The 22,569-nt window shown below is 57.1% G+C and overlaps 3 protein-coding genes across 4 annotated transcripts; all 3 read right to left on the bottom strand.

Annotated features, from left to right (window-relative positions):
• Positions 1-1,055: 1,055 nt before the first annotated feature.
• Positions 1,056-7,497, bottom strand: Fxyd5 (FXYD domain containing ion transport regulator 5). The gene is made up of 10 exons (XM_042668071.1): positions 7,419-7,497; positions 6,918-6,978; positions 5,367-5,447; positions 4,330-4,377; positions 3,715-3,852; positions 2,659-2,733; positions 2,400-2,429; positions 2,215-2,289; positions 1,342-1,381; positions 1,056-1,250 (listed from the first exon to the last, which is right to left on the bottom strand). Exons 2-10 carry the CDS (start codon positions 6,976-6,978, stop codon positions 1,178-1,180), a joined length of 621 nt encoding a protein of 206 aa, XP_042524005.1. The 5' UTR covers positions 7,419-7,497; the 3' UTR covers positions 1,056-1,177.
• A 472-nt stretch (positions 7,498-7,969) lies between these two features.
• Fxyd7 (FXYD domain containing ion transport regulator 7) lies at positions 7,970-14,959 on the bottom strand. Its single transcript, XM_042667762.1, has 6 exons — positions 14,932-14,959; positions 12,526-12,555; positions 10,444-10,518; positions 10,306-10,348; positions 10,122-10,162; positions 7,970-8,348 (listed from the first exon to the last, which is right to left on the bottom strand). Exons 1-6 carry the CDS (start codon positions 14,957-14,959, stop codon positions 8,323-8,325), a joined length of 243 nt encoding a protein of 80 aa, XP_042523696.1. The 3' UTR covers positions 7,970-8,322.
• Positions 14,960-15,261: 302 nt separating this feature from the next.
• On the bottom strand, positions 15,262-19,928 carry Fxyd1 (FXYD domain containing ion transport regulator 1). Of its 2 annotated transcripts, none has more exons than XM_042668078.1 (7): positions 19,782-19,928; positions 18,221-18,285; positions 17,809-17,841; positions 17,425-17,499; positions 16,819-16,855; positions 15,769-15,818; positions 15,262-15,539 (listed from the first exon to the last, which is right to left on the bottom strand). In XM_042668078.1, the coding sequence occupies exons 2-7, from the start codon at positions 18,279-18,281 to the stop codon at positions 15,517-15,519; spliced, it is 279 nt and encodes a 92-aa protein (XP_042524012.1). In that variant the 5' UTR covers positions 18,282-18,285; positions 19,782-19,928; the 3' UTR covers positions 15,262-15,516. The 2 variants fall into 2 exon arrangements, with proteins under 2 accessions (XP_042524012.1, XP_042524011.1); XM_042668077.1 differs by lacking the exon at positions 19,782-19,928 and adding an exon at positions 19,069-19,178.
• Positions 19,929-22,569: the final 2,641 nt, after the last annotated feature.

Below are 22,569 nucleotides of genomic sequence, written 5' to 3'. Positions count from 1 at the left end.
TCTTAGCTCAGTATTGATTTCCCGTGCATGACCCGGCCTTTTACAATACGATTAATTAACTTAAAAAGGAACTTGATTGTTTTGTGTGCATGTGCCAGTCCTGGGTCTTGAACTCAAGGCCTGGGCACTGCTGTCCCTGTTTTTTTGTTTTTTCCCCTTCAAAGCTGGCGCTCTACCACTTTGAGCCACAGCTCCACTTCTGGCTTTTTGCTGCTTCATTGGAGATGAGTCTCACAGACTTTCCTGCCCAGGCTGGCTTTGAATCACGTTCCTCCACATCTCAGCCTCCTGAGTAGCTGGGGTGACAGGTGTGAGCCACCAGTACTGGGCTCCTAATGTATTCTCTGCCATTTGTGGACATCTTCTTCTTCTATTTCTTTCTTTTCTTTTCTTGCCAGTCCTGGGGTTTGCACTCAGGGTTTGGGCACTGTCCCTGAGCTTCTTTTGCTCAAGGCTAGCACTCTACCCCTTGAGCCACAGCACCACTTCTGGCTTTTTCTGTGTTTGTGGTACTAAGGACTTGAACCCAGGGCTTCAGGCATGCTAGGCAACTACTCTACCCCTGAGCCACCTTCCCATCCCTCCCTTCTATTTCTTTCTGCGTTTTTGTTGTGTTTTGTTTTCCTCTGTAACTCCTGACCTACCAAGGTGATGTACAGCCACCACCAGCCCAGGGTGAAGTTTGTGCAACTTCTTTTTTTTTTTTCAATACAACTAGCTATGAGAGGATCTTGTCTCTTGACTTTAGCAAGAACCAGTCTAACCACTGCTACCAGCCCTGCCCCACTCCCAGGCCCCCTTGGGCTGCTGAGTGACCGCAGAAGATCCCACTGGAGCCCGTGTGCCTCTCTTCCCTCATTCCACCCGCCCCCCCAAGCCTCCTCCATACACATGTGAAGGTGCTGGTAGGCTTGCCCTGAGCCATGGGTCACCCAGGGGCCTGGCTTATAGCACGGGGAGGTTGATTGGACTTCAGGTAGGGTTTGATCAAGGTGCACAGGTGCAGCCCTACCTCAGCCTCCTGAGTAGCTGGGGTTACAGATATGAACCACGGGTGCCTGGCCAAACTTTATTATTTTTCGTCTGAACAGGGAGACAAGGTGAGGGACCGCGCTGGGGCTGGGGAGGCCGGAGGAGGAGGAGGAGGAGGAGGAGGACGAAGAAGAGAAGGTGACTGTCAGCTGCAGGCTTGGTTCCCAGCACCGCCATCTTCCTGCTCCGGGCGTCTGGTGCGGACCACACTGTAGGCTCTGGTGAGGAGAGAGGAGGGGTTGTGGGAAGCTGGAGGGGCTGCATCTTGGGGTGCCCTCCAGTTGTTGCCCCCATTTCCAGTGCACTCACCTGTGCCGGCAAAGCCGGGACATCTGCCTGCACTTGCCACCTGTGGGGGAAGGAAACAGTGTGTGTGTGTGTGTGTGTGTGTGTGTGTGTGTAAGCTCATGTGGGTGGGGCTTGAACCCAGGGCCTGGGTGCTGTCCTGAGCTTTTCACTCAAGGATGGTACTCTACCACACCTCCACTTGCGGCTTTTTGCTAGTTAACAGGAGATAAGAGTCTCATAGCCTTTCCTTCTGTGGGCTGGCCTCAAGCATCGATCCTCATTTCTCAGCCTCCTTAGTAGCCAGGTGTGAGCCACAGACACCTGGTCACTGAGGGGTGTGCTCTACACCGGGTGATGCCACAAGCGTGTGACTGAGAACCCCACGCACGCACACGCACACACATACACACGCACACACACACACACACGCGCGCGCGCGCGCAGCAAAACAGCCGTGCTAGGCCCCGAATCTGGAGCTCCTCCACGCTGCTGCACACACGTGCTGTGGAGGACTCAGGCTGTTTTGTGAATCACTGCTTCACTCAGCCCAGGCAAGGAAAACAGGGTGAAACAGGGAAGAAGAAAAGAAAAATCAGTGTCCTGCCGGACGCCCGTGTCTCAGGCCGGTCATCCTAGCTACTCAGGAGGCTGAGATCCGGAGGATCACGGTTCAAAGCCAGCTGGAGCAGAGAAGTCCGTGAGACGCTTCTCTCCAATGAACCAGCAACAAAGCCAGAAGTGGCTCTTGTGGCTCAAGTGGTAGAACGCCAGCCCTGAGTGAAAAAGCTATGGGACAGCGCTCCGGTCCTGAGTTCAAGCCCTGGGCTCAACATTTTGATCCCAGCCCAGGCCTCCTCTTCCCAGTACCAGATCCACCCAGCCCTCCATTCTTACTGGTGAGGATAATGATGCCTGTGACAAACAACACAGCTGCCACCAACAGACCCCGCTTCCGGAGCGTGCCTTCATCTGCAGACAGACAGACAGACAGACAGACAGACACAGACAGGGGGGGGGGTCAGGTCCGGATGCCTCCACCTTTCCTCCCCGGATAACTTCCTGGGGGGCAACTCACTCACCATAAAAAAAGGGGTCGAACTCGTCTGCACCTGTGGGGCAGAGGACACGGGTCAGAGGTCAGGAGAGGTTTGTTGAGTGAATAAGTGAGCGGCAGACAGGTTCCTCACCCCTCTACCCCATCCCCTCTGCCCAGCTATAGAACACATGTGCATGCACGTGTGTGCACACGTGTGATGTGTGTAGCATCTCCATGGCAGGAACATTCCAGAACATGACCAAGAAAAGCCCTGTGAAGTCTATGAAGAGAGTTTTACTGACCCCGTGGCTTAGGAGTCCGGGGGTGCGTCCAGAATTGTTTGCCTGCTGACTGATCCTCTGAGAATGTTGGGGTGCCTGTAGAAGAATGAGCAGACAGAATGGGGAAGGCAGGAGGGGCCCCCTCAACCTCAGAGCTGGAGAGAAGGTCCTTCCTGACATCTGTGCGTTTAAGGGTAACAGGCAGCATGGCCTCCATCTTCAGCCAAGCCTCCTCTCGCCACCCCACTCAGAACCCAGAGCTAAAGGGGAGTTGAACCCCTGACTCGTCACACGGGATGATGGGGGAGGGGAGGACGCTGGCCAGATTCTCTTCATTCAAAATAAAGCCTTGCGGGGGGGGGGGGGGGGGGGGGGGGAGGGGACGGGGGGGGGGGGTGGCCCTCAGGGCTCAGGCCTGTCATCCCAGCTATTCAGGAGGCTGAGATCTGGAGGATTGCAGATTGAAGGCAGCCTAGACAGGAAAGTCTGTGAGACTCTTATTGCCAATGAACCAGCAAAAAAAAAAAGCTGGACTAGAGGCATGGCTCAAGTGGTAGAGCACCCGCCTCAAGTAGGGAGAAACGAAAGCTAAAAGAGGATGCCTAGGCCCTGAGTTCAAGACCCAATTCTGGTGCGCACAAGTGGGCACGTGTGTGTGTGTGTGTGTGTATGTACACATACACACAACTTTTGTTTGTTTTGTCAGTCATGGGGTTTGGTCCCAGGGCCTGGGCACTGTCCCTGAGTTCGTCTGCTCAAGGCAGGTGCTCTACCACTTGAGCCACAGCTCCACTTCTGGCTTTTTGTCATGATTCATTGGAGATAAGAGTCTCACAGACTTTCCTGTCCAGGCTGGTTTTGAACTGTGACCTTCTCGATCTAGATCTAGTCTTCTGAGTAGCTGGGATGACAGGCCTGAGCCACTTAACCTCCCACCAGAACCCACACAGTTCCTGGAAAAATGGGTCAGCGATGGCTGCAAACAGGTGCTGAGAGAAACTCGCCCTGGAGGGAAGGCGGAGCGGGGCAGGACTTCCACAGAGACTGGAGGCTCCAGCTCTCTGCCCCGAGGCCCACCTCTCTCACTGGTCCCGTGCTTGTCTGACTCCGTCACTGTCCCCGCGGGTGCCTGCGTCGTCGCGGTGACAATCCCTGTCCCAGCCTGCGGCTCCATTCCCTCAGTCTCCAGCTTTGTGTGGCTTCTGGTTGCTTCTACTTGGGCGAGAGAGCAACAAGAGAAGAGATAGTAGTGAGAAAGGCCGGGAGCCAGTGCTCACGCCTGTAATCCCAGCGACTCAGAAGGCGGAGATCTGAGGATCGCGGTTCAAAGCCAGCCCAGGTAAGAAGATCTGGGAGACTCTTATCGCCAATGAACCAGCAGCAAAGCAGAAGCGGTGCTGCGGCTCAAGTGGTAGAGAGCTCGCTTTGAGCAATAAAGCTAAGGGAGAGGGGAGAGGATAAGGCCCTGAGTTCAAGTTCTAGTACGGATACAGAAGGAAGAGGAGGAGGAGGAGGAGGAAGAGGAGAAGGAGGAAGAGGAGGAGGAGGAGGAGGAGGAGGAAGGAGAGGAGGGGGAGAGGAGGAGGAAGGGAATGGAGGGGTCTTGGCTGCGCTATTACCCCGGGGTCCAGGGCTGGTGGGGACAGCACACCGAATGTCATGGCCACCACCCCAGCCCTGCCCGGCTCTCACCTTCAGCCGGCGCCATCAGCATGGTTGTAAAGTCTCGGGCAGTTGTATCTGGAGTGGAGGGAAAATTTGAGGTGTCAAAAGCTGGGCACCATTGGTTCACCCCTAGAATCCCAGCTATTCAGGAGGCTGAGATCTAAAGGATGGCGGTTCAAAGCCAGCCCAGGCAGGCAAGTCCCTGAGACTCTTTATCTCCAATGCACTACTGAAAAATGCCAGAAGTGGCGCTGTGGCTCAAGTGGTAGAGCGCTCACCTTGAGCTGAAGAGCTCAGGGACAGCGCCCAGGCCTTGAGTTCAAGACCCAGGACTTGAACACACACACACACACACAGAGGAAAAGGAGGAGAAGAGGAGGGAGGGAAGAAGTGGAGAAGACCCACAGATGAAGAGTTTGGGGTGGGGTTCCCAAAGCAGCTCAATTCTGATGATGTGAGATCACCGGCCTGGTCAGCGCTCACACACAAGGAGACCCCCACCAACCTATGACAGGTCCCCCTCCCTGGAGTGCTGGTTACCACCTGTTTTACCAGCCCTTGAGAAATCCTGCTCAAAGAAAGGCATCTGGAGCCGGGCGCCGGTGGCTCCTGCCTGTCATCCTAGCTACTCAGGAGGCTGAGATCGCAGTTCAAAGCCAGCCTGGGCAGGAAACTCCCTGAGACTCTTATCTCTAATGCACCACCAGAAAACCAGAAGTGGCGCTGTGGCTCAAGTGGTAGAGCGCTCGCCTTGAGCTGAAGCGCTGAGGGCCAGCACCCAGGCCCATGGCTGACAAAAGAGAAAAAAAAAAAGAAAGAAATGCATTTGGCTACACATTCCAAAAGCCTCACATTGTACATGCCAGCACCCCACTTGTTCTGACCAGACCCCTCCCTCAGAATCACCCCCTAAGAACAGCCCTGCCCTGCTCCTGAGGAAGTAAATACCAGCAGACAGAGCCCAGAGAGCTTTGAACAGCCAACCTCAGATCCCAGTGTGCAGCTGCTGTTATTGGTCACATAGCCAGGTAGGATCTTAACTACAGATCAGCCTCTTTCCCCACCTGTAACATGGTTCCCAGCAGGCGTGTTTTCAGTAGTCAGGTCTACCGCAGAACGGGATTCAGGATTGTGCAATGTCTGTCCTGCAGAAACAAAGATGGGAAGTTAAGAGTGAGGCCTCTTGCTCCCTTCTTGAATCCTGACCCCCCCACCCCACTCCCATACTTGGACTTTAAACTCAATAGGCTGGGAAGGTGCTCAGTGGTAGAGTGCTTGCCTTGCATGCATGAAGCCCTGGGTTCAATTCCTCAGCACCTCATAAGCAGAAACAGCCGGAAGTGGCGCTGTGGCTCAAGTGGTAGAGCACTAGCCTTGAGCTTAAGAGCTGAGAGACAGTGCCCAGGCCCGAGTTCAGGCCTCACGACCAACAACAACAACAACAAAACCCTCAGGGCCTTGTGATCTCACTTGGTGGGTGTTTCTGGTTTGTTTGTTGTTGTTTTGCCAGTCCTGGGACTTGAACTCAGGGCCTGGGCACTGTCCCTCAGCTTCTTTTGCTCAAGGCTAGCACTCTACCACTTGAGCCACAGTTCTGTTTCTGGCTTTTTCTGTTTGTGTGGTACTGAGGAGTCAAACCCAGGACTTCATGCATGCTAGGCAAGCACTCTATCACTAGACCACATTCCCAGCCCCTATTATTGTTTTGTGTGTGTGTGTGTGTGTGTGTGTGTGTGTGTGTGTGTGTGTGTGTGTGTTTGCTCAAGGATGGTGCTCTACCACTTGAGCCACAACTCCACTTCTGGCTTTGTGTGTGTCTGTGTGTCTGTGTGGTTGATTGGACATAAGAGTCTCACAGACTTTCCTGCCCTGGCTGGCTTCAAACTGCAATCCTCAGATCTCAGCCTCCTGAGTAGTAGCAATTACAGGCCTGAGCCACTGGCGCCAGACCACAGATCAATATCTAGCATAGTCTACAAGAAACTGACTTCATGTCTTGCCTGTCTTTGCCCACAATCTGATTTTTTTTTCCACGTTCACGCTTGGGAATTATGGATGGATGGGGCGCCTGCCGTGAGGCTGTGGGCTCTTAGGGGGACATAGAGCCACCACAATCCCAGCTCCCCACTCACTAACTTCTGGCCCAGGGCTCTTCCCCCTGGCTGAGCCTCAGTTTCCTTATCCATCAGGTGGAAACAGAACACACTTGAGAACCCACAGCTAAAAATCCCCCCCTCCCACCACCTGCCACCTTAGAAAAGTGTTCCCCAGATAGACTCAACAGGTTTAACTCTTCAGCCTGGACCCAGCTGAGCCCCTTTTGTCTAACGAACCACTTATTATTTTGCTGGGATTTTTGAGTCTCCTGGCTGCCAAGTAGAAAATGGACACCCCACCTCAGAGCCAAATCAAACTTCATCCCGGTTGGAGGTGAAGGGGAAGGCGTTCAAGCCGGACAGATTCTGGCTAGACTCTTTGGAAGCGCCACCCGTGGTTCTGTGGTGTTCAAACAGGGTGTCACCCCGAAACTGCCTAGCAGTCCCCACTTCCTGCGGGGGCCCTCGGTAGGGGAGGGGGAGGAGGAAGGCAGGCAGAGCATCCGTTCAGGCTCTTACCTCTGCTGGGCGCAACCAGGCCAACCAGGATGAAGACACACAGGCAACCGAAGGGCCACATCTGTGGGGTGAGGGGGTCAGGCCAGCGGGGTGTGGCCTGGGGCAGCTCTGGGATGGGGGCGATCTTGCAGCTCACCCCTTCTTGAAGCAGACACCCCTAGTTTCAAAGACCTCCCACCCCGAGCCAGGGCTGATAGCTGACTTTGGGGCCAGGGCAAGAGGGCGAGAGGGTCTCAGAGAATGGGAATTACAAGCCAACACCCCATTTCCCCTTTTCCTGCTGGTCTTTCCCCCCACTCTCCCCCCAAAAAAAAGAACACCAAAAACCACTAAGCAACAGCAGCCAGCCCACCTGGTCCCCCCAAAGCATCCAGCACCCTGGAAGCAGAAAGGTCCTGGTTATCCCCCCCCCTTCCCCAGCACCCCCAGGTGGGACCCCAGGAACGGGGAGGGGAGGCGGAGAGGGCGGGGCGGCGGGGGGGAGACTGAGGCCTGGCTTACCACGGAGCTCAGCCTGGGTCCCGGGCCGCAGCCTGGGGGTCGGAGGACGCGCGAGCGGGCGAGGGTGTGGCCTGGTGGGCGTGGCCAGTGGGCGGGACTCGCGGTGGGCGGGTCCCGGATAGGCGGACTACAGCGCGCTGGGGGCGTGGCCTGGGCGTGGGCGGGGCCCCCGCGGGCGGGGCCGGCGCCCAGTCATCAGTCATTTCCTCCCGGGTTTCCTGGCCTGGAGGTGGGGCGGGTGAGAGCGGGAGGGCCGGGTAAGGGTTGGGGGGACCCCCGGGGAAGGCTGGAGGGAGACGGGGCGGCTGGGGGTGGGGAGGATGGAGAGGGAGGACCTGGAGGGGGCAGGATGCAGGGAGGGCTGGAGAGGGTGGGATGGAGATCTGGAGGGGGCAGGATGGAGTGGGGGGGCCGGGGAGGGGGGGAGGTGGGCTGGAGATGGGGGGGCTGGGGGAACCTCCCGGGGCGGGCGAGGCCCTGCACCCCCAGTTCCGTCCTCCACCCCGCGTGCCCACAGATGAGAACACACAGCCCGGGGAAACCGAGTGCACGTTTATTAAGCTCAGGACGCGGACGCCGGGGCGACGTGGGGGCTGCAGGCCTCGGGCGGAGACGGTGAGGTGCAGGGCGCTGCGGGCGTCCTGGGGGGCTGGGGCCGGACGCCGGGGGGGTTCCAGGAGCTGGAGGCCTGAGTCCCTGGGTGTGGGGTGCAGACGGGCTCTTTGGGGTATTGCCAAGGCCTGGGGAGGGACAGCGGGGTGCAAGGGCTCCAGCCTTGGGATGGGTGGGGCGGCTCATTCCGGGGAGCACTCCCCAGCACCAGGCCGGGGTCCCCACCGCCTTCACCGGGTCGTCCGGGTCCCAAATCCAGGCAGGGACAGCAGAGGAAGCTGTCAGGCCGGTCTTAAACGCCGCCGCCACCTCCAGGGGCTGAGGAAAGCAGGGACAGTCAGAAAGATGGGACGAAGCCAGGCGCTGGGGACTCACGCCTGTCATCCCGGCTACTCAGGAGGCTCGGATCCAGAGATGAGGATTCAAAGCCACCCCCCCCACTCCCTTGCCAAAAAAGTCTGTGAAACTCTTTTCTCCAATGAAGCACCAAAAAAGCCATAAGTGGAGTTGTGGCTCAAGTGGTAGAGCGCCAGCCTTGGTGCAAAAAAAAAGAAAGAAAAAAAAAGCCAAGGGACAGCGCCCAGGCCCTGAGTTCAAGCCCAGGTACAGACACAAAATAATTATGTAAGAGGCAGACAGAACCCCAGCTCTGACCCCCCCTCCTTCCCCCAAGTCCCTGGGAAGGGTGCAAAGCCACTAAAATCAGGTCAGGATATTTTTATATAATTAGCATGAACACCCTAAAGTGCTGCCTTCTCCAACCCCATCTCCCCACCCCGCCCCCCACCCCCCCACCCCCCCCACCCAGCCCCCCACCCCCCCCATCTCCCCACCCCGCCCCCCAACCCCCATCTCCCCACCCCGCCCCCCACCCCTCCTGTCTTTCTCTGTAACTCCCATCCACTTGTACCCCTCTGCCTGCCCTGCCTCTCCCCCGCCCCCCATGTCTCTACTCGGCTCTGTCTCTCTTCCTACAAGAGATTTCTCCTACCCACCTCCTCCTCCACCCTCAGACCTTCTGGACCATCCAGCTTTTTCCTCCCAGCCCTACACATTCTGCTTTTAGGGTGGTAAGATTTGAACTCAGGGCTTTGCATTCACCAGGCAAGTGCTCTGCCCCCTTGAGCTACACTCTTTGGGCTCTGGTCATTTTTGAGATGGTGTCTTTTTTTTTTTTGTCCAGGCTGTAATCCTCCTATGTATGCTTTGCATGGCTAGGATGACAGGTGTGTAGCACTATACTCAGACTTGTCTGTTTAGATGGCGGGTGGGGGAGGGAGTTGGAAACCTTGTTTTGTTCAAGCTGGTCTTGAACCATGATCCCCACCCTCCCACACCACAGATTGCTTTTCTTTCTTTCTTTCTTTCTTTTTTTCCTTTCTTTTATCCGAAACTGGGACTCCACTTAGTATCTGACACGTTCACTCACTGACTGGCGCTCTACCATCTGAGCCACACCACCAAGCTCCATCCACAGATTCCTTTTAAAGATGAACTTTAAAATCTATATCCTATGTAAATGTTTTTGGTTGTTTCAATATGCAAAACCTTTCCTCCTTGCTTATTGCTCTTCCTTGCCCTTCCCTCCGCCCCACCCCTCTTTTATCGTGCCAGTCCTAGGGCTTGAACTCAGAACCTGAGCGTACTTTCCCTTCGTTTTTTCACTGAAAGCTAGTGCTCTAGCACTTGAGCCACAGCTCCACTTCCAGTTTTTTTTTTTTTCTTGTTGTTGTTTTTTCTGGTTCATTGGAGTTAAATAAGAGTCATAGATTTTCCTCCCCAGGCTGTCTTTGAACCTCAATTCTCAGATCTCAATCTAGGAGGGAGATCTCAACCTAGCTAGAACTACAGGTGTGAGCTACCACGCAGTGCCTGGTGTTTGAGGAGGAGTGGGAGGGATCTTTGTGACTCTTTAGGACATGCCCCACTGCCCGCTGTGGGTTGGTGTGTCCCCTTGGTGAGTGGGGGTGGTGCTCAGCCTCGTGTGGAATCATTCCACACCTGCCAGGGCCTCCACAGACACTCTGGTCTTCTAAGACACCCCTCCCCCATTTCTGCAGCCCTCCTAGAACCCCACGCTCTGGCCCTCACCTGAGGAAGGAAGTTCTGACTTGCAGGACTTACACGTTGGGCTAAGAAGGCAAAGCAGAGACAGAGAGAGACAGAGACAGAGAATATATAAGAGGTTATACTTTCTTTCTGGGCCCTGGGTTAAGGGAGCACCCCAGGATACACGCCCCCCTCCCACTTTTTCCTTCCCCCACTTCCTCCAGACCTCTCAGACCTGGAGTCCGCCTTCCTGCACTTTACTTTCTTGCCTGTTGAGAGAGAGAGACAGAGCATGAATGAATGAACGAATGAATGGGTGGATGGATGTTCCTGAGTGCAGTGGGAAGTGGGGAAAGGCACTCACTGATGATGATGATGATGCCCAGCAAGAACATCACGGTGGCCAGGGTCATGCCCACGGTCTGCACGGTGGCGTAGTCTAGGAAGGGAGACGACAGGACGGACAGGCCGTGACCGCGGGGGCGGCTCACCCCGCCCAGCTGCACAGCGGCCTGCTGGAGTCCAGGAGGTCCAGGATCTGGGGGCGGGCTCCCCCGGGGCCTCTCTCTCCCCCCTCTGCTCCCCTCCCCTGCCTCGGTTTTCTTTCTGGATTCTACTTCTCTGTAGAACCAACGCCCTCCACGCTGCCTCTCCCTTGGTCCTCATTCAGAGGGCCCAGGCCATTGTCCATCACGGGCAGCTTCTGCACCATGATCGGAGCCACACCCGGCCTCGCCTCAGAGCCGCCTCTGGTGTCTGCAAATGCCAGGTGAACACCAAGGCCCTGGAGGCCCTGAATGATCTAGCCTGCCTGCCTCCTTCCCTCCCTCCCTCCCTTCCTTCTCTCCCTTCCTTCCTTCCATCCTTCCTTCCTTCCTAGACCTCATCTCATCCACCTTCCCCAGCAGTCCCCTGCCCCACAGCCACCCTGCAGTTCCTGGATTCTTTCCAGATGTCAACCTGTCTCAGGGCCTTTGCTGCTCCCACTAGCTGAAAGTTCTTCCTCTAAATCCCCACACAGTTCCTCCCTCACCAGTCTTCCCTGGCTGTCCTGTTTAGAATGTTTGCCCCAAAGAATGATGATTATTCTGTGTGGTGGTGGTGGTGGTGGTTTTGTGCCAATACTGAGGCTTGAACTCTAGGATCTGGCATTGTTTCTTAGTCTTTTTCACCCAAGACTAGCGCTCTACCACTTGAGCCACAGCTCCCACTCCAGGCTTTTTTTTGGTGGTTCAGTGGAGCTAAGAGTCTCTCAGACTTTTCTGCTTAATCTGGCTTTGAACCAAGACCCTCGGATCTCAGCTTCCTGAGTAGTTAGGATTACAGGCAGTGGTGCCGGGCTTAGCAGTATAAGAAACATTTCTCACCGGGTGCCAGTGGCTCACGCCTGTAAGTCCTAGCTACTCAGGAGGCTGAGATCTGAGGATCATAGTTCAAAGCCAGCCTGGGCAGGAAAGTCCGAGAGACTCTTATCTCCAATAAACCACTAAAAAACTGGAAGTGGCCTTGTGGTTCAAGCGATAGAGCGCTCACCTTGAGCTGAAGAGCCCAGGGACAGCGTCCAGGCCCAGAGTTCAAGTCCCATGACCGACAAAAAGAAAAGAAACACTTCTCATTTCATTTGCTGGAGTGTCTGAGTCTGTTCATTGGGTCTCAAGGAAAGCAGGATTCCGGGCTAGGTCGCTGGGGTGCCTGCCACAGGGCTTGGCATAGATCCGGGGTTCAGTAATCACCAGCAGTGGGCCAGGCTTCTGCCCACTACTAGCTGAATTTCGTATTGTGACAAAGTGCTCATGTTAAATAAATCTGAGTCATGGCTGGCTGGCTGGCTGAGTGTGGAGGGGAGAGCCAGGCAGAGCCTCTCCTAGCCACTAAGCAGTCGATATTTGATCTGAAGCCAGAGGAAGAGAATGGAGTCTGCACCTACTACGGAGAACGGGGGAGGGGGGAGGAGGGAGGAGATGATGGACAGCAAGTGCAAAGGCCCTGAGGTGGTAAGGAAATTGATCTACTGGAGAAACAGCATGACTGAGCAAAGATGGTGGGGTAGAAAGGTGTTTTTCACAGGAAACTGGGGTCGGATAGCAGTGGTAACTTCTTTGAGCTTTGAGTGCCATGAGGTTGATAATAAGGTATTGTGCTGGAAAATTCCCCAAAGTGGGAATTAGTATGGATCTTGAATACAGAAGGGACCAGAGAGGCAAAGTTACTTGTCCAAGGCCACACAGCTACATAGTGAGTAAGCAAGGCTCAAATCCAGCAGCCTGGTGGTGTTGGAGTTATATTAAGGCTCAGTGGGGCATCTGGTCCGTCCCCCCACGCCCTCCCTGGTCACTCTACCCTCCATGACCTCATCTGATACAAGCTATGCCACTCGGTATGGCCCACTTCAGCCATGACCCCTCACCCAGCCACATCTTCATCTATCCAAAACACCAACACTCACCATAGTAAAATGGGTCAGGCTCCTCCGGACCTTCGGGAGGGAAGAAAGAGACACAGAGAGAAGGAAAAAATATTTCAGCAGTGAGTTTGATCGCATTTTTGATCACTGCTGTATGCCATGGCTTCCGCCTGTCATCCTAGCAACTCCGGAGGCTGAGATTTGAGGAGCAAGGCCAGAAGCCAGTCCAGAGAGGAAAGTCCGGGAGATTCGTATCTCCAATGAGTCACCAAAAAGCTGGAAGTGGTGCCGTGGCTTAAGTGGTAGAGCACTAGCCTTGTGTGTGTGTGTGGGGGGGGGGGGGAGCTGTTTGACAATCCTAGGGCTTGAACTCAGGGCCTGGGCTTGTCCCTTAACATTTTGCACTCTCCCATTTGAGCCACAGCTCCATTCCCAGCTTTTTGAGGCTTTATTGGAGATCAGAGTCTGATGAACTTCCCTATCCAGGCTGGCTTTGAACCATGATCCTCAGATCTCAGCCTCCTGAGTAACTAGGATGACAGGCGGGAGCCACAAACACGGGACACACTCCCCTCCCCAATCCCCCCCCCCCCTGCACTTTTCTGGCCTTCTGCAAACCCTCCTCCATTTTGCTCAAGACCCCTAGAGTGAGCTCCTGTCCCTGATTCCCCTTGGGTTCCTGGCTGAGAATTGGGGTTTGGTGCCCAAGATTCTCTATGCTGCCACAAATCTGGATCCTTTGGGGTGTGGCTGGGCCAAGGAGGAGTCAAGGAGGCCAGGGAAGGAATGTGCCCCACTCTTGGCCACTTGCCAGGAAGCCATCAGCAAGGAGGAGGTTGCCATGGCAACTGGGGCATCTTGAAAGGTGATGCCCTCCCCCCCCCCCCACCCCCAGCACCCTGGCCCAGGTCCTGTTTATAAGGTTTGTGAGTTGAGTCCAGTCTTGTCTCTCTCTCCCTCTCCCTCTCTCCCTGCAGAACTGGCTGGCTTCTAGCCAAACCCAGGGTCTTTCTTAGAGACCTAATTTCAAGTGTGTTCAAGCACCCCCCTTCTTCTCGCTACACCCCTAAATTCTCCCTCTTGGTTTTCTTTGCAGGGGAAATTAAAAAAAAAAAAAAAAGCGCCTCTCTTCCATCTCCTCAATAATTCATGAATCCATTCCTTCAGGACACAACAGGCTTCTTTCCCCTCCCCGACCAGCCATTTCCCACCCTCCACCCCCCCCCCAGGGGTTTCCCGAGGCCTGAGGTCCCCCCTCTTCCTTGCCTGGTGTGACTGGGGCAATCGGGGTGGGTGTCCAGGCGTCTGCACCCCCACCTCCGCCCGTCTGCCCTCATCCATCCACCACCTCTGCGAAAAAGCAAGAGCCCTGGACCCTCGCCAGCCCCGGCGCCCTCCCCGCCTCCCCTCTCCCTAGGGTGGCTTCCAACCTCCGCAGCCCCCTCCACCCCCACCCCTGCTTCCCGCCCTGCAGAGAGCGTGCGGAGGCTGCCTGCCTGCCGCAGCCGCTGCCTGCTGGGGAAGGGGGGAAAGGAAGGGAAGGGAAGGAGAGATCGGGGTGCAAGGTGGGGTTCCCCCTTCACTGCCAGGAGGCTGCCGGTCAGTGCAGGCAGCAGCAGCAGCAGCGAGCGGGGAGAGGACCTGGCCTTGGCCCTTCCCCCATGGAAGCCGGCGGGCTGGGGCTGGGGCAGCGGGGAGAGGGGGTGGAAGTGGGTTAATGGGTGTGAAATGGGAATGGTTGTGTGGCGGGATGGGGGGCCACGGGGCGGGGGGAGGGAGGGACTCTGATCCTGCTAGAACTGGAATCTGGAACTGGACCTGATAGGGAAGGGAAAGGGGAGGGGACTGCCAGCACCCCACTCCCACCTGGGAGGCTTTGCTGCAGTGGTTCTCACCCCACCCCAGGCTGCCACCACACCCCACATCCATCTCTGCCTCGCTTTTCTCCCAACCTGCCTGGCAGGGATGATAGGAAACACCAACCACAAGAGACCAGGATGCTTAGGATGCTGGGAACATTAAAAAAAAATGTGGGGACCCTTCCCCTGGCCCACCTTAGGGTCCTGAAATCTTCTAGAACCTCTCTGACTGCAGAACCCCACCGGCTCCCATCCCGCATCCTTCCTATCTGCTAGCACCACGGTGCTGGACCAACCACCCCCGTTGCCATAGCAACCTGTCCGAGCATCCCTTCTCCCGGGGACAGCCCTCTCTGCCCATAGGTCCCGCACCTGGATCAAAGTGCGGGGGGGGGGGGTAGGGGACACCCCCCCAAAGGGGGGAGTGGAGGGGGGTCGAGGGATGCAGCAGAGAGGTCCCCACCCATGGCAGGAATAGCCACATCCCCTCCTGACTCCTTCCCGCCCCGTTCCCTAGCCCCCTCTTCCCCACGCTGCGCCCCCACGCGCACTCGCGCACCCACTCTCTAAGATGATGACACTCACTCACCGATGGTGGGGACCTCAGTTGGGGTCATGATGCCGAGCCAGAGCCACAGAGGGGGGAAACGCTGCTGAAGATGTCTGTGGAGGCAGCAGCTGGAGACAGGACAGACCGATGTGGGGGGGGGGGTGGGGGGGACGGGGGGGGGGAGCCCTGGTGTGTGGGCAGGGGGAGGGGCTGCAGCCAATGGAAGCCCGGGGATCCCGCCCCCGGGCCAGGCCACCCCGCCCCCGCCCCGCCCCCCGCCGACGTCCCCGCCCCTTCCCCAAGGGTGGGGGCCACAGGGAGGGGGCTGCGGGGCTCGAGGCACGCAGAGGGACTGAGATCCACACGGGCTGGAGAGAAAAAGCACGTTTTATTGGAATTCTAGCCGGCACGGGGGCATCTGCTGGGGCCGGGCCGGGGCAGGGGGGGGGGGGGAGGTGGCAGGCAGGTGTGCAGATCCTGTGGGGTGGATGGATGGGCGGGAGGCTTCCAGCCCGCCTGGCCACCTCGCCTCCCTGCCCCCTCCCCGGCCTCCTCTCCACCCCCCCCCCCCCCAGCCCGGGCTGCGCTGCAGGATTGCTCTGGGCTCCGTGGCTTCAGGATTCTCTACCGCATGCGGGTGGACAGACCTGAGGGGAGGGAACGCACAGCCTGGGTGTCAAGAGGAAATCGGGGCGCCTGGGATGCGGGAAGGAGGCAGGGCTGGGGCAGGGCCTCTCTTCCTGCCCCCCACTCCCCACTTCCAGGCAGAGGGCTGGGGGCAACTTTCCTGCCCCCCTCCCTCCTCCAGGGAGAGCCAGGAAAAGGTTCTGAGAATCAGCTTTCACCCTCAAACACCCACAGTCTCCCCAAACTCACGACGGATGGAGCTCCGGAAAGTTCCCTCCTCTTCATCAGGCTCCCCAGTTCTGGAAAGGAAAAGGCAGAGACAGATGGAGATCCAGCCACTCCCGGGTACCCCTCAATGCAGCCCTCCTTTCCCATATGGGGGGGGGGGGACCAGGCCCAGCTCTGCATAAGAAACAGGCTTGGGAGAGAGGGGGGCTACTGTGAACCTGTGAATGAACCCCCAGAAGCAGCCTAACTGTGCTGCAGGAGCCCAGACCACGCCTGCCATCCTAGCTACTCAGGAGGCTGAGATCTGAGGACCGAGGTTCAAGGCCAGCCCAGGGAAGGAAAGCCTGCCAGACTCTTATCTCCAAGGGGCCAGCAAACAGCTGGAAGTAGCCGGGTGCTGGTGGCTCACGCCTGGCATCCTAGCTACTCAGGAGGCTGGGATCTGAGGATCAAGGGTCAAAGCCAGCCGAGGAAAGAAAGTCTGTGAGACTCTTATCTCCATTGAACCACCAGAAAACCGGAAGTGGAGCTGTGGCTCTAATGAGAGAGCCACGAGTGAAAAAGCTCAGGGACAGTACCAGGCCCCGAGTTCAAGCCCCGGGACCGGAAAAGCGGAAAGCAGGGCTATGGCTCAGTGGTTGGGCCTCAGACGCACACATCTATCTATCTATCTATCTATCTGTCTGTCTGTCTGTCTGTCTGTCTGTCTGTCTGTCTGTCTGTCTGTCTATCTATATCATCACTGTCTGCAGGTGCCCGCGCACGCCCGGCCATGGGCGGTGGCCATGGGTCGTCTGTGCCTGAAATGTGCGTGGAAAGCTGAGTGGACCCCGGGCTGGGATCCAAAGGGGGCCGCGGGGTGCGGTGATCTCATCTTCCCCTGCTCGGGGCGTTCTCCCGCCCCGTGCTGGTGCCGCTGCCGGCCTCGGGTCACCCCCGGCCGCCGCCGCCCCGCCCCGGCCCGGGACCCGGCTGGGGCCGGGCACTCGGTCAGCCGGCGCGGCCGGCCGCTCGCAGCTAGCTGGGCACCGCGGGGCGAGTGGAGACCGTGAGGAGGGACGGGCTGCTTACTTCTGCTGCTGGTTGAACTTGCACCGGCATTTCTTGCCTGTGAGGATAAGGAGGAAGCACGGGCTGAGAGCCTCGCCGGGAGCGCCCCGCGCCCCGCCCGGCCGCCGTGCGCTCCCGGAGCAGCGCAGCCGCGCCCGCCGGGGAGGCGTGGGAGGCGGGGCGGGGCCTGGGCGGTCCCGGAGGTGGGCGGGGGTGGCAGTGGGCGAGGCCAATGCGAGGCTGGAGGCGGGCACCTGGCGGGGGCGGGCTTTGAAAGGGGCGGGGCCACGGGTAGGGTGGCGGGGGCGGGGCCGCAGAAGGGGCGGTGCCAAGGTGGGCGTGGTGGTCTAAAGTGGGCGTGGTCGACAACAAGCTGGAGGCGGAGCCGAACGGGGAGGGGGCGGGTTTAGAAGTAAGGCGGAGCCAGGACAGGGTTGGAGGTAGAGGGGTGGGCTGTTTGGGGGCGTGGCCTGACGGCCACGTTCGTTTTGAGGGCGGGGCTGGGGCGGAGTCATGACTATCCAAGCGGGAAAGCGGGGGCAAGGTAGATGGTGGGCGTGGCCCTGGCGGGCTATGGGTGGGATGGGGTCCGGGACGGGTGGGGCCCAGGTGGGTGCAGACACTCACTGAGGATGATGAGGATGCCCAGGATGAAGAGGACCCCGGCGATGGTAAGGCCTCCGATCCTCAGGGATTTGTAGTCTGTGCATAGGGGAGGAGGAGGGAAAGGAGATCAATTAGAGAGCAGACAGAGGAGGAGAGGGGGAGAAGGGGGGGAGGGGGGAGGATAGAGGGGAGGAGAGGGGGAGGGGGGAGGATGGAGGGGAGGAGCAGGGCGGGGGGGGGGGAGGAGCAGGGGACAGCAGAAGATGGGCCATCGGGTACTGTGAGAGCTTGAGTCAAAAGGGGAGAGAAACAGAAAGACAGAAACAGAGACAGACAGACAGAAACAGAGACAGAGGGAGAAAAAAATAAAACCCAAGGCCTCCCCAAAATAGAAGCTCCCCTTACCATAAGTGAATGGGTCGTGTTCCGGTGAAGCTTCTGGAAAAAAAAGAGAGAGCCAGAGAACGCAGAGTTTGGCTGCTGCCCCGACTAGGAGCAGGAGCTGGGAAAGACCCTTTAGGGCCTCTGGTCTTCGGGGCTGGCATTTTGGGAACTGTGGGGCCCTCAGCAGACAGCCCTACCTGCCCTGGGTCCTAGCTGCCCTCTCTGTCCCTGACTTGAGGTGGGGTGGGGGCCCCACCAGCCCACCCCAGCCTCATATCTTCCAGTGTGTCATCGGTCCCCAAAGACAGCCACCATCCACTCCCACCTCCCGCTGGCCCACAGGATCTTCTCCTCCTCCAAATGCCAGCCTGTAAGTGACGGTCATGGGGACTCCCATTTCCTGTCACTCCATTTCCTTTCTTCTCCAACTCACCTGCCTTGGCCATGGCTAGGAGGCCCACACAGAAAACCAAGGTGTGGCTGACAGGTGCCATTGTCCTGAGGAACAATAAGAGTAAGTGAAAGGCTGGCACCAGTGGCCCACGCCTGCAATCCTGGCTACTCAGGAGGCTTCGAGCTGGAGGATCGAGGTTCAAAGCCAGCCTGGGCAGGAAAAGATATGAGACTGTGGGGGGTGGGGGAGGGAGGGGTCACGGGGTTTGAACTCTGGGCCTGGGCACTGTCCCTCAGCTCTTCAGCTCAAGACAAGCACTCTACCACTTGAGCCAGCCACAGTGCCACTTCCGGTTTTCTGGTGGTTTATTGGAGGTTAAGAGTCTCAGACTTTCCTGCCTGGGCTGGCTTTGAACCTCCATCCTCAGATCACAGCCTCCTGACTAGCTACGATTACAGGCGCGAGCCACCAACGCCCGGCAATATGAGATTTTTAATTCCAATGAACCACCAGAAAATCAGAAGTGGCACTGTGGCTCAAAATGGTAAAGCACTAGCCTTGAGAAAAAGAGCACACAGACAATGTCCAGGCCTTGAGTTCAAGCTCCATGACTGACAAATAAATAAGTAAGTAAATAAATAAATGAGGGGAAAGTTGGCCTGCCCCTATAATGCCGCCCAAATCCAAAGGGGTTAAATCCTACACAAGCCAGGGCTTAATCACAATTGTCAGTCATTCAGCCTAGTTGCCCAAGAAACAGGGGCACCGCTGGTTTCATGGGGCTGTGTCACCAAAACAACTCACACAGTTGTGGAGAGATGGACACGCAGAGGCCTCCCTGCTCCCCAGGCCTCCACCTCCAGATTCCCCCCCCCACACACACCTACCCTAGCGGGGGGTCAGAATTGCAGGTGACAGCCAGCCAGCCAGAACAGACCATACTGGGCCCTGGTCCCACGAGTCCCTGCACACCCGGGCTCCGCTGTGTCTCTTGTAGTCCCAGCACTCTAGCTCTGGGCTGCCCGCCCGCTCTCTGCCTGACCCTGGGTATAAATATCTCCCACTTCACCCCTGAGGAATTCGCACAGGCCACCGGGCCACAGCCTTTCCCTCTTCTCCCCACTTGTATGGTTTGGGGGGGGTCACACATAGATAAGTAAAGCCTGGTGGGTCACACGCTGCTGAGCCACCCCTGATTCTGTTAGAAAAGCGAGGGAGGGGGGAACCAGCCCATGGGGCCACCTCTGGGTGCCCCTAAGCAGTCAACACCAGCCAAAGAACCTCAGAGACAGAAGACAGATGTGCAGGGCGTGGCCGCGCATGCGCACAGGGGCAGAGCCAGACCGCAGCCATGGCCCCCTCCCTCCCACTGCTGGCTGGGGGTGTCTTCGTGTGACAAGAAGATCTGTGTACACCTACACCCCAACAGCAGGGAGCCACCCTCGTTCCTACCCCGCAGCACCCCTACTGTTTCTGTTTTCTCCTCCCAGCCTTGGGTCAGGCCTGCTGGGAGCCAGGATTGGCCCCTCCTGTTCCCAAAAATAGGCCGCCCAGGCCCAGGGGAGAGGGCCTATGGGGAGTGTGGGGGGAGGACACTTACCCCAATCTCACTGTCTCCTGCTGAAAGAAGGTCTCCCCAAATGTCCGGGCTGTGACCCAGGGGCTGACACTTCAGACCCCCTGGTCCAGGGCTGGAGCCGGGCACCCCTAGCAGGCTCCCCTCTTGGCCCCACCCTTCCCCTCCCCAACCAGCAGCTGTAATTGGAGCCCGGGCTGGAGGGGGGCCAGGGGGCGGCCCCCAGCCCAGACCGCCCCGGTCCACTCGGTTAACTCTCTCAGCTCAGACTGCATCTACAGCCGCGCCCCAGGGCATGCACAACCCATGGGGGACTCAATCTTACCTATGGGGCCTGCCCCAGCATGGAGCGTGTGCAACACCGGGGCAGAAGGTCAGGCGGGCTCAGGGTGAACAAGCCCAGCGACTTCCGATCACAGTGTTCTTTTTTGGTTTTAGTTTGGGGTTTGGGGGTGTTTGTTTTTTCTTGGTCCTGGTTTGGGGACTTGAACTCAGAGCCTAGGTGATGGCCCTGATTTTTTTCCCCCTCCTGTTCAAGGCTAGTACTCTATCACTTGAGTCACAGCTCTACTTCCAGCCTTTTGCTATTTCTTTGGAGATCATACTCTCAGGGACTTTCCTGCCTGGGCTGGCTTTGAACTTCGATCCTCAGATCTCAGCCTCCCCAGTGTAGCTGGGATTACAGGAGTAAGCTACCAGGGCCTGGCTGACCACAATATTCTGTGCAGTCCTTGTCAGAGTCCCCGGGTTGTTGGTTTCTTTCGGAGGTCTTTCAGTGTGTGTGTGTGTGTGTGTGTGTGTGTGTGCTGTCTCCTGCTGGCTGTGAGATTCACCAGGGACTAGCGTGCACACACGCACGCGCGCACACACACATACACACACCACATGGACATGGCTGGCCACACAGACAGACAGGTACAGTATGTTCATACAGTGCAAACCACCAACCAACATGTTTAACCTTGAACTTTCCCTTCCATGAGCTCATGTGGCCCTGATTACATGTATATGGGGGGTGGGGGGTGGGAAGGGAGCTAGACATAATCTGAGTTCACAGGCCTTGGTGACAGGAAGCTCAGGTCAGGCCTAAACTCTGCCTCCTGGTTATGTGACATTGGGCAACCCTTGTCACCTCCCTCCCAGGATTTCCTGAGCTATAAAATGGAGAAATCAGAGGCTAGGAAGGTGACTCAGTGGTAGAGCGCTTGCCTAACATGCATGAAGCCCTGGGTTCGATCCCTCAGTACCACATACACAGAAAAAACCAGAAGTTTCACTGTGGCTCAAGTGGTAGAGTGCTAGCCTTGAGTAAAAGAAGCTCAGGGACAGTGCCCAGGCCCTGAGTTCAAGCCCCAGGAGAAAAAAGAAAAAAAAAAGGAGAAATCAAGCTGGGTTCTAAGGATCGTGGTTCAAAGCCAGCCTAGGCAGGAAAGCCTATGAGACTCTTATCCCCAGTGAACCACCAAATAATAACAATAACAGTAATGATAAAGCTGAAAGTGGAGGTGTGGCTCAAGCAATAGCAGGGGTAAAAAGCATGATCCTCAGATCTCAGCCTCCTGAATAGCTAGGATTACAGGCGTGAGCCACTATACCAGGCCTCAAGATTGTTTTCAAGAAGAGAAAACAGACATCTAGCCAAGGGCAGCTGGTTTTCCTGAGGTTCTCCCTTGGTGATTAAGGACAGAAATGGTCCCCAGCTTTAAGTGTCAGACACCACTCTCAGGAGCCTGGATTCACACCTAGGACACGTGTGGCCCAGTCTTATACCCACATGCACCTGGCCCCAGAGACCGCCAGTGGCTCTGAGGCTCCTCCATGCCTGGCTTTCTGAGCCCCCACAGCCTCTGGCCTGGGTGGCCCTGCACCCCAGGGTCACCAGCCATTTCTGGTTAATAATAACTCTAATGTTTACGCAGCTCAAAGGTGGGGACAGAGAAGGTAGGGCGCCAACAGGAGGTGGGGGGGGGCCACCTGGCCAGCTCCTAGCTGATCCAGCTTCCTTCCCTTCCCCGGCTCACTCTGGATCCTTGACTGCCCCCTGGTGGAGTAGCTAGGAAGTCCCTAGCTGGGTGATGCTGGGTAAATAACTCAGCGTCTCTAAGTCTCAGTTGCTCAGGAGGTTGAGATCTAAGGATCTGGTTCAAAGCCAGCTGGGGCAGGAAAGGCCGTGAGACTCTTATCTCCAATGAACCAACAAGAAGCTGGAAGTGGAGGTGTGGTTCAAGTAGTAGAGTGCCAGCTAAGGGATAGCCCAGGACTGAGTTCAAGTCCCAGTACTGGTGTGTGTGTACCCGTGTGTGTACACACGCACGGGTACACACACACACACACACACACACACTCAGGCTCTGCCTCCGGCTGTTCATCCTCTTCCTCAGTTTCTCTCCCTGGAAACAGATACAAAGTCCTCCCTCCTGCCCCCCCCCCCTTTTTTTTTCCCAATCCTCAGGGCCTGAGCACTAACCCTGAGCTATTTTTACTCTACCACTTGAACCACTCCTTCACTTCCAGCTTTTAGTTTGTTTGTTTGGGTTTTGTTTTGGCGGTTCATTAGAGGTAAGAGTCTCACGGCTTTTCCTGCCCAGGCTGGCTTTGAACCGTGATCCTCCGATCTCAGCATCTTGAGTAGCTAGGACGAGGGACATGAGCACTAATGCCCAGCTATAAGAGGAAGTTTTAGCGCAGAGCTTGGGGCTGAGTTAAGAGCAGCAAGGGAGATGGCGTGGCAGTTGGCAGGACCTTGGGCTGAGTGAGCTGTGGGGTTCTAAGGGTTAATTGCAGAGGAGGGGAAAAGAGGGGGGACAGGCAG

The sequence above is a fragment of the Dipodomys spectabilis genome, unplaced genomic scaffold (assembly GCF_019054845.1).
Source record: "Dipodomys spectabilis isolate Male_0828 unplaced genomic scaffold, ASM1905484v1 ptg000422l, whole genome shotgun sequence".
Lineage (NCBI taxonomy): Eukaryota > Metazoa > Chordata > Mammalia > Rodentia > Heteromyidae > Dipodomys > Dipodomys spectabilis.
Note: the sequence above shows the minus strand (reverse complement) of the source record. Positions and strands in the feature narration are given on the sequence as shown.

What these genes read in the sequence shown, in the direction of transcription:
- Fxyd5 (XM_042668071.1), bottom strand. Translation starts at nt 6,978, where the DNA reads ATGTGGCCCTTCGGTTGCCTGTGTGTCTTCATCCTGGTTGGCCTGGTT. An exon ending in CCTGGTTGCGCCCAGCAGAG is followed by an intron (nt 5,448 to 6,917) that starts GTAAGAGCCTGA and finishes TTGTTTCTGCAG; the next exon opens with GACAGACATTGCACAATCCT. An exon ending in GCACGGGACCAGTGAGAGAG is followed by an intron (nt 2,734 to 3,714) that starts GTGGGCCTCGGG and finishes ATTCTTCTACAG; the next exon opens with GCACCCCAACATTCTCAGAG.
- Fxyd7 (XM_042667762.1), bottom strand. Translation starts at nt 14,959, where the DNA reads ATGACCCCAACTGAGGTCCCCACCATCG. An exon ending in GCCTGACCCATTTTACTATG is followed by an intron (nt 10,519 to 12,525) that starts GTGAGTGTTGGT and finishes CTCCCTTCCTAG; the next exon opens with ACTACGCCACCGTGCAGACC. An exon ending in GCGGACTCCAGGTCTGAGAG is followed by an intron (nt 10,163 to 10,305) that starts GTCTGGAGGAAG and finishes TTGCCTTCTTAG; the next exon opens with CCCAACGTGTAAGTCCTGCA.
- Fxyd1 (XM_042668077.1), bottom strand. Translation starts at nt 19,121, where the DNA reads ATGGTCTGTTCTGGCTGGCTGGCTGTCACCTGCAATTCTGACCCCCCG. An exon ending in AATTCTGACCCCCCGCTAGG is followed by an intron (nt 18,286 to 19,068) that starts GTAGGTGTGTGT and finishes ATTGTTCCTCAG; the next exon opens with GACAATGGCACCTGTCAGCC. An exon ending in TTTCCGGAGCTCCATCCGTC is followed by an intron (nt 15,540 to 15,768) that starts GTGAGTTTGGGG and finishes CCCTCCCCTCAG; the next exon opens with GTCTGTCCACCCGCATGCGG.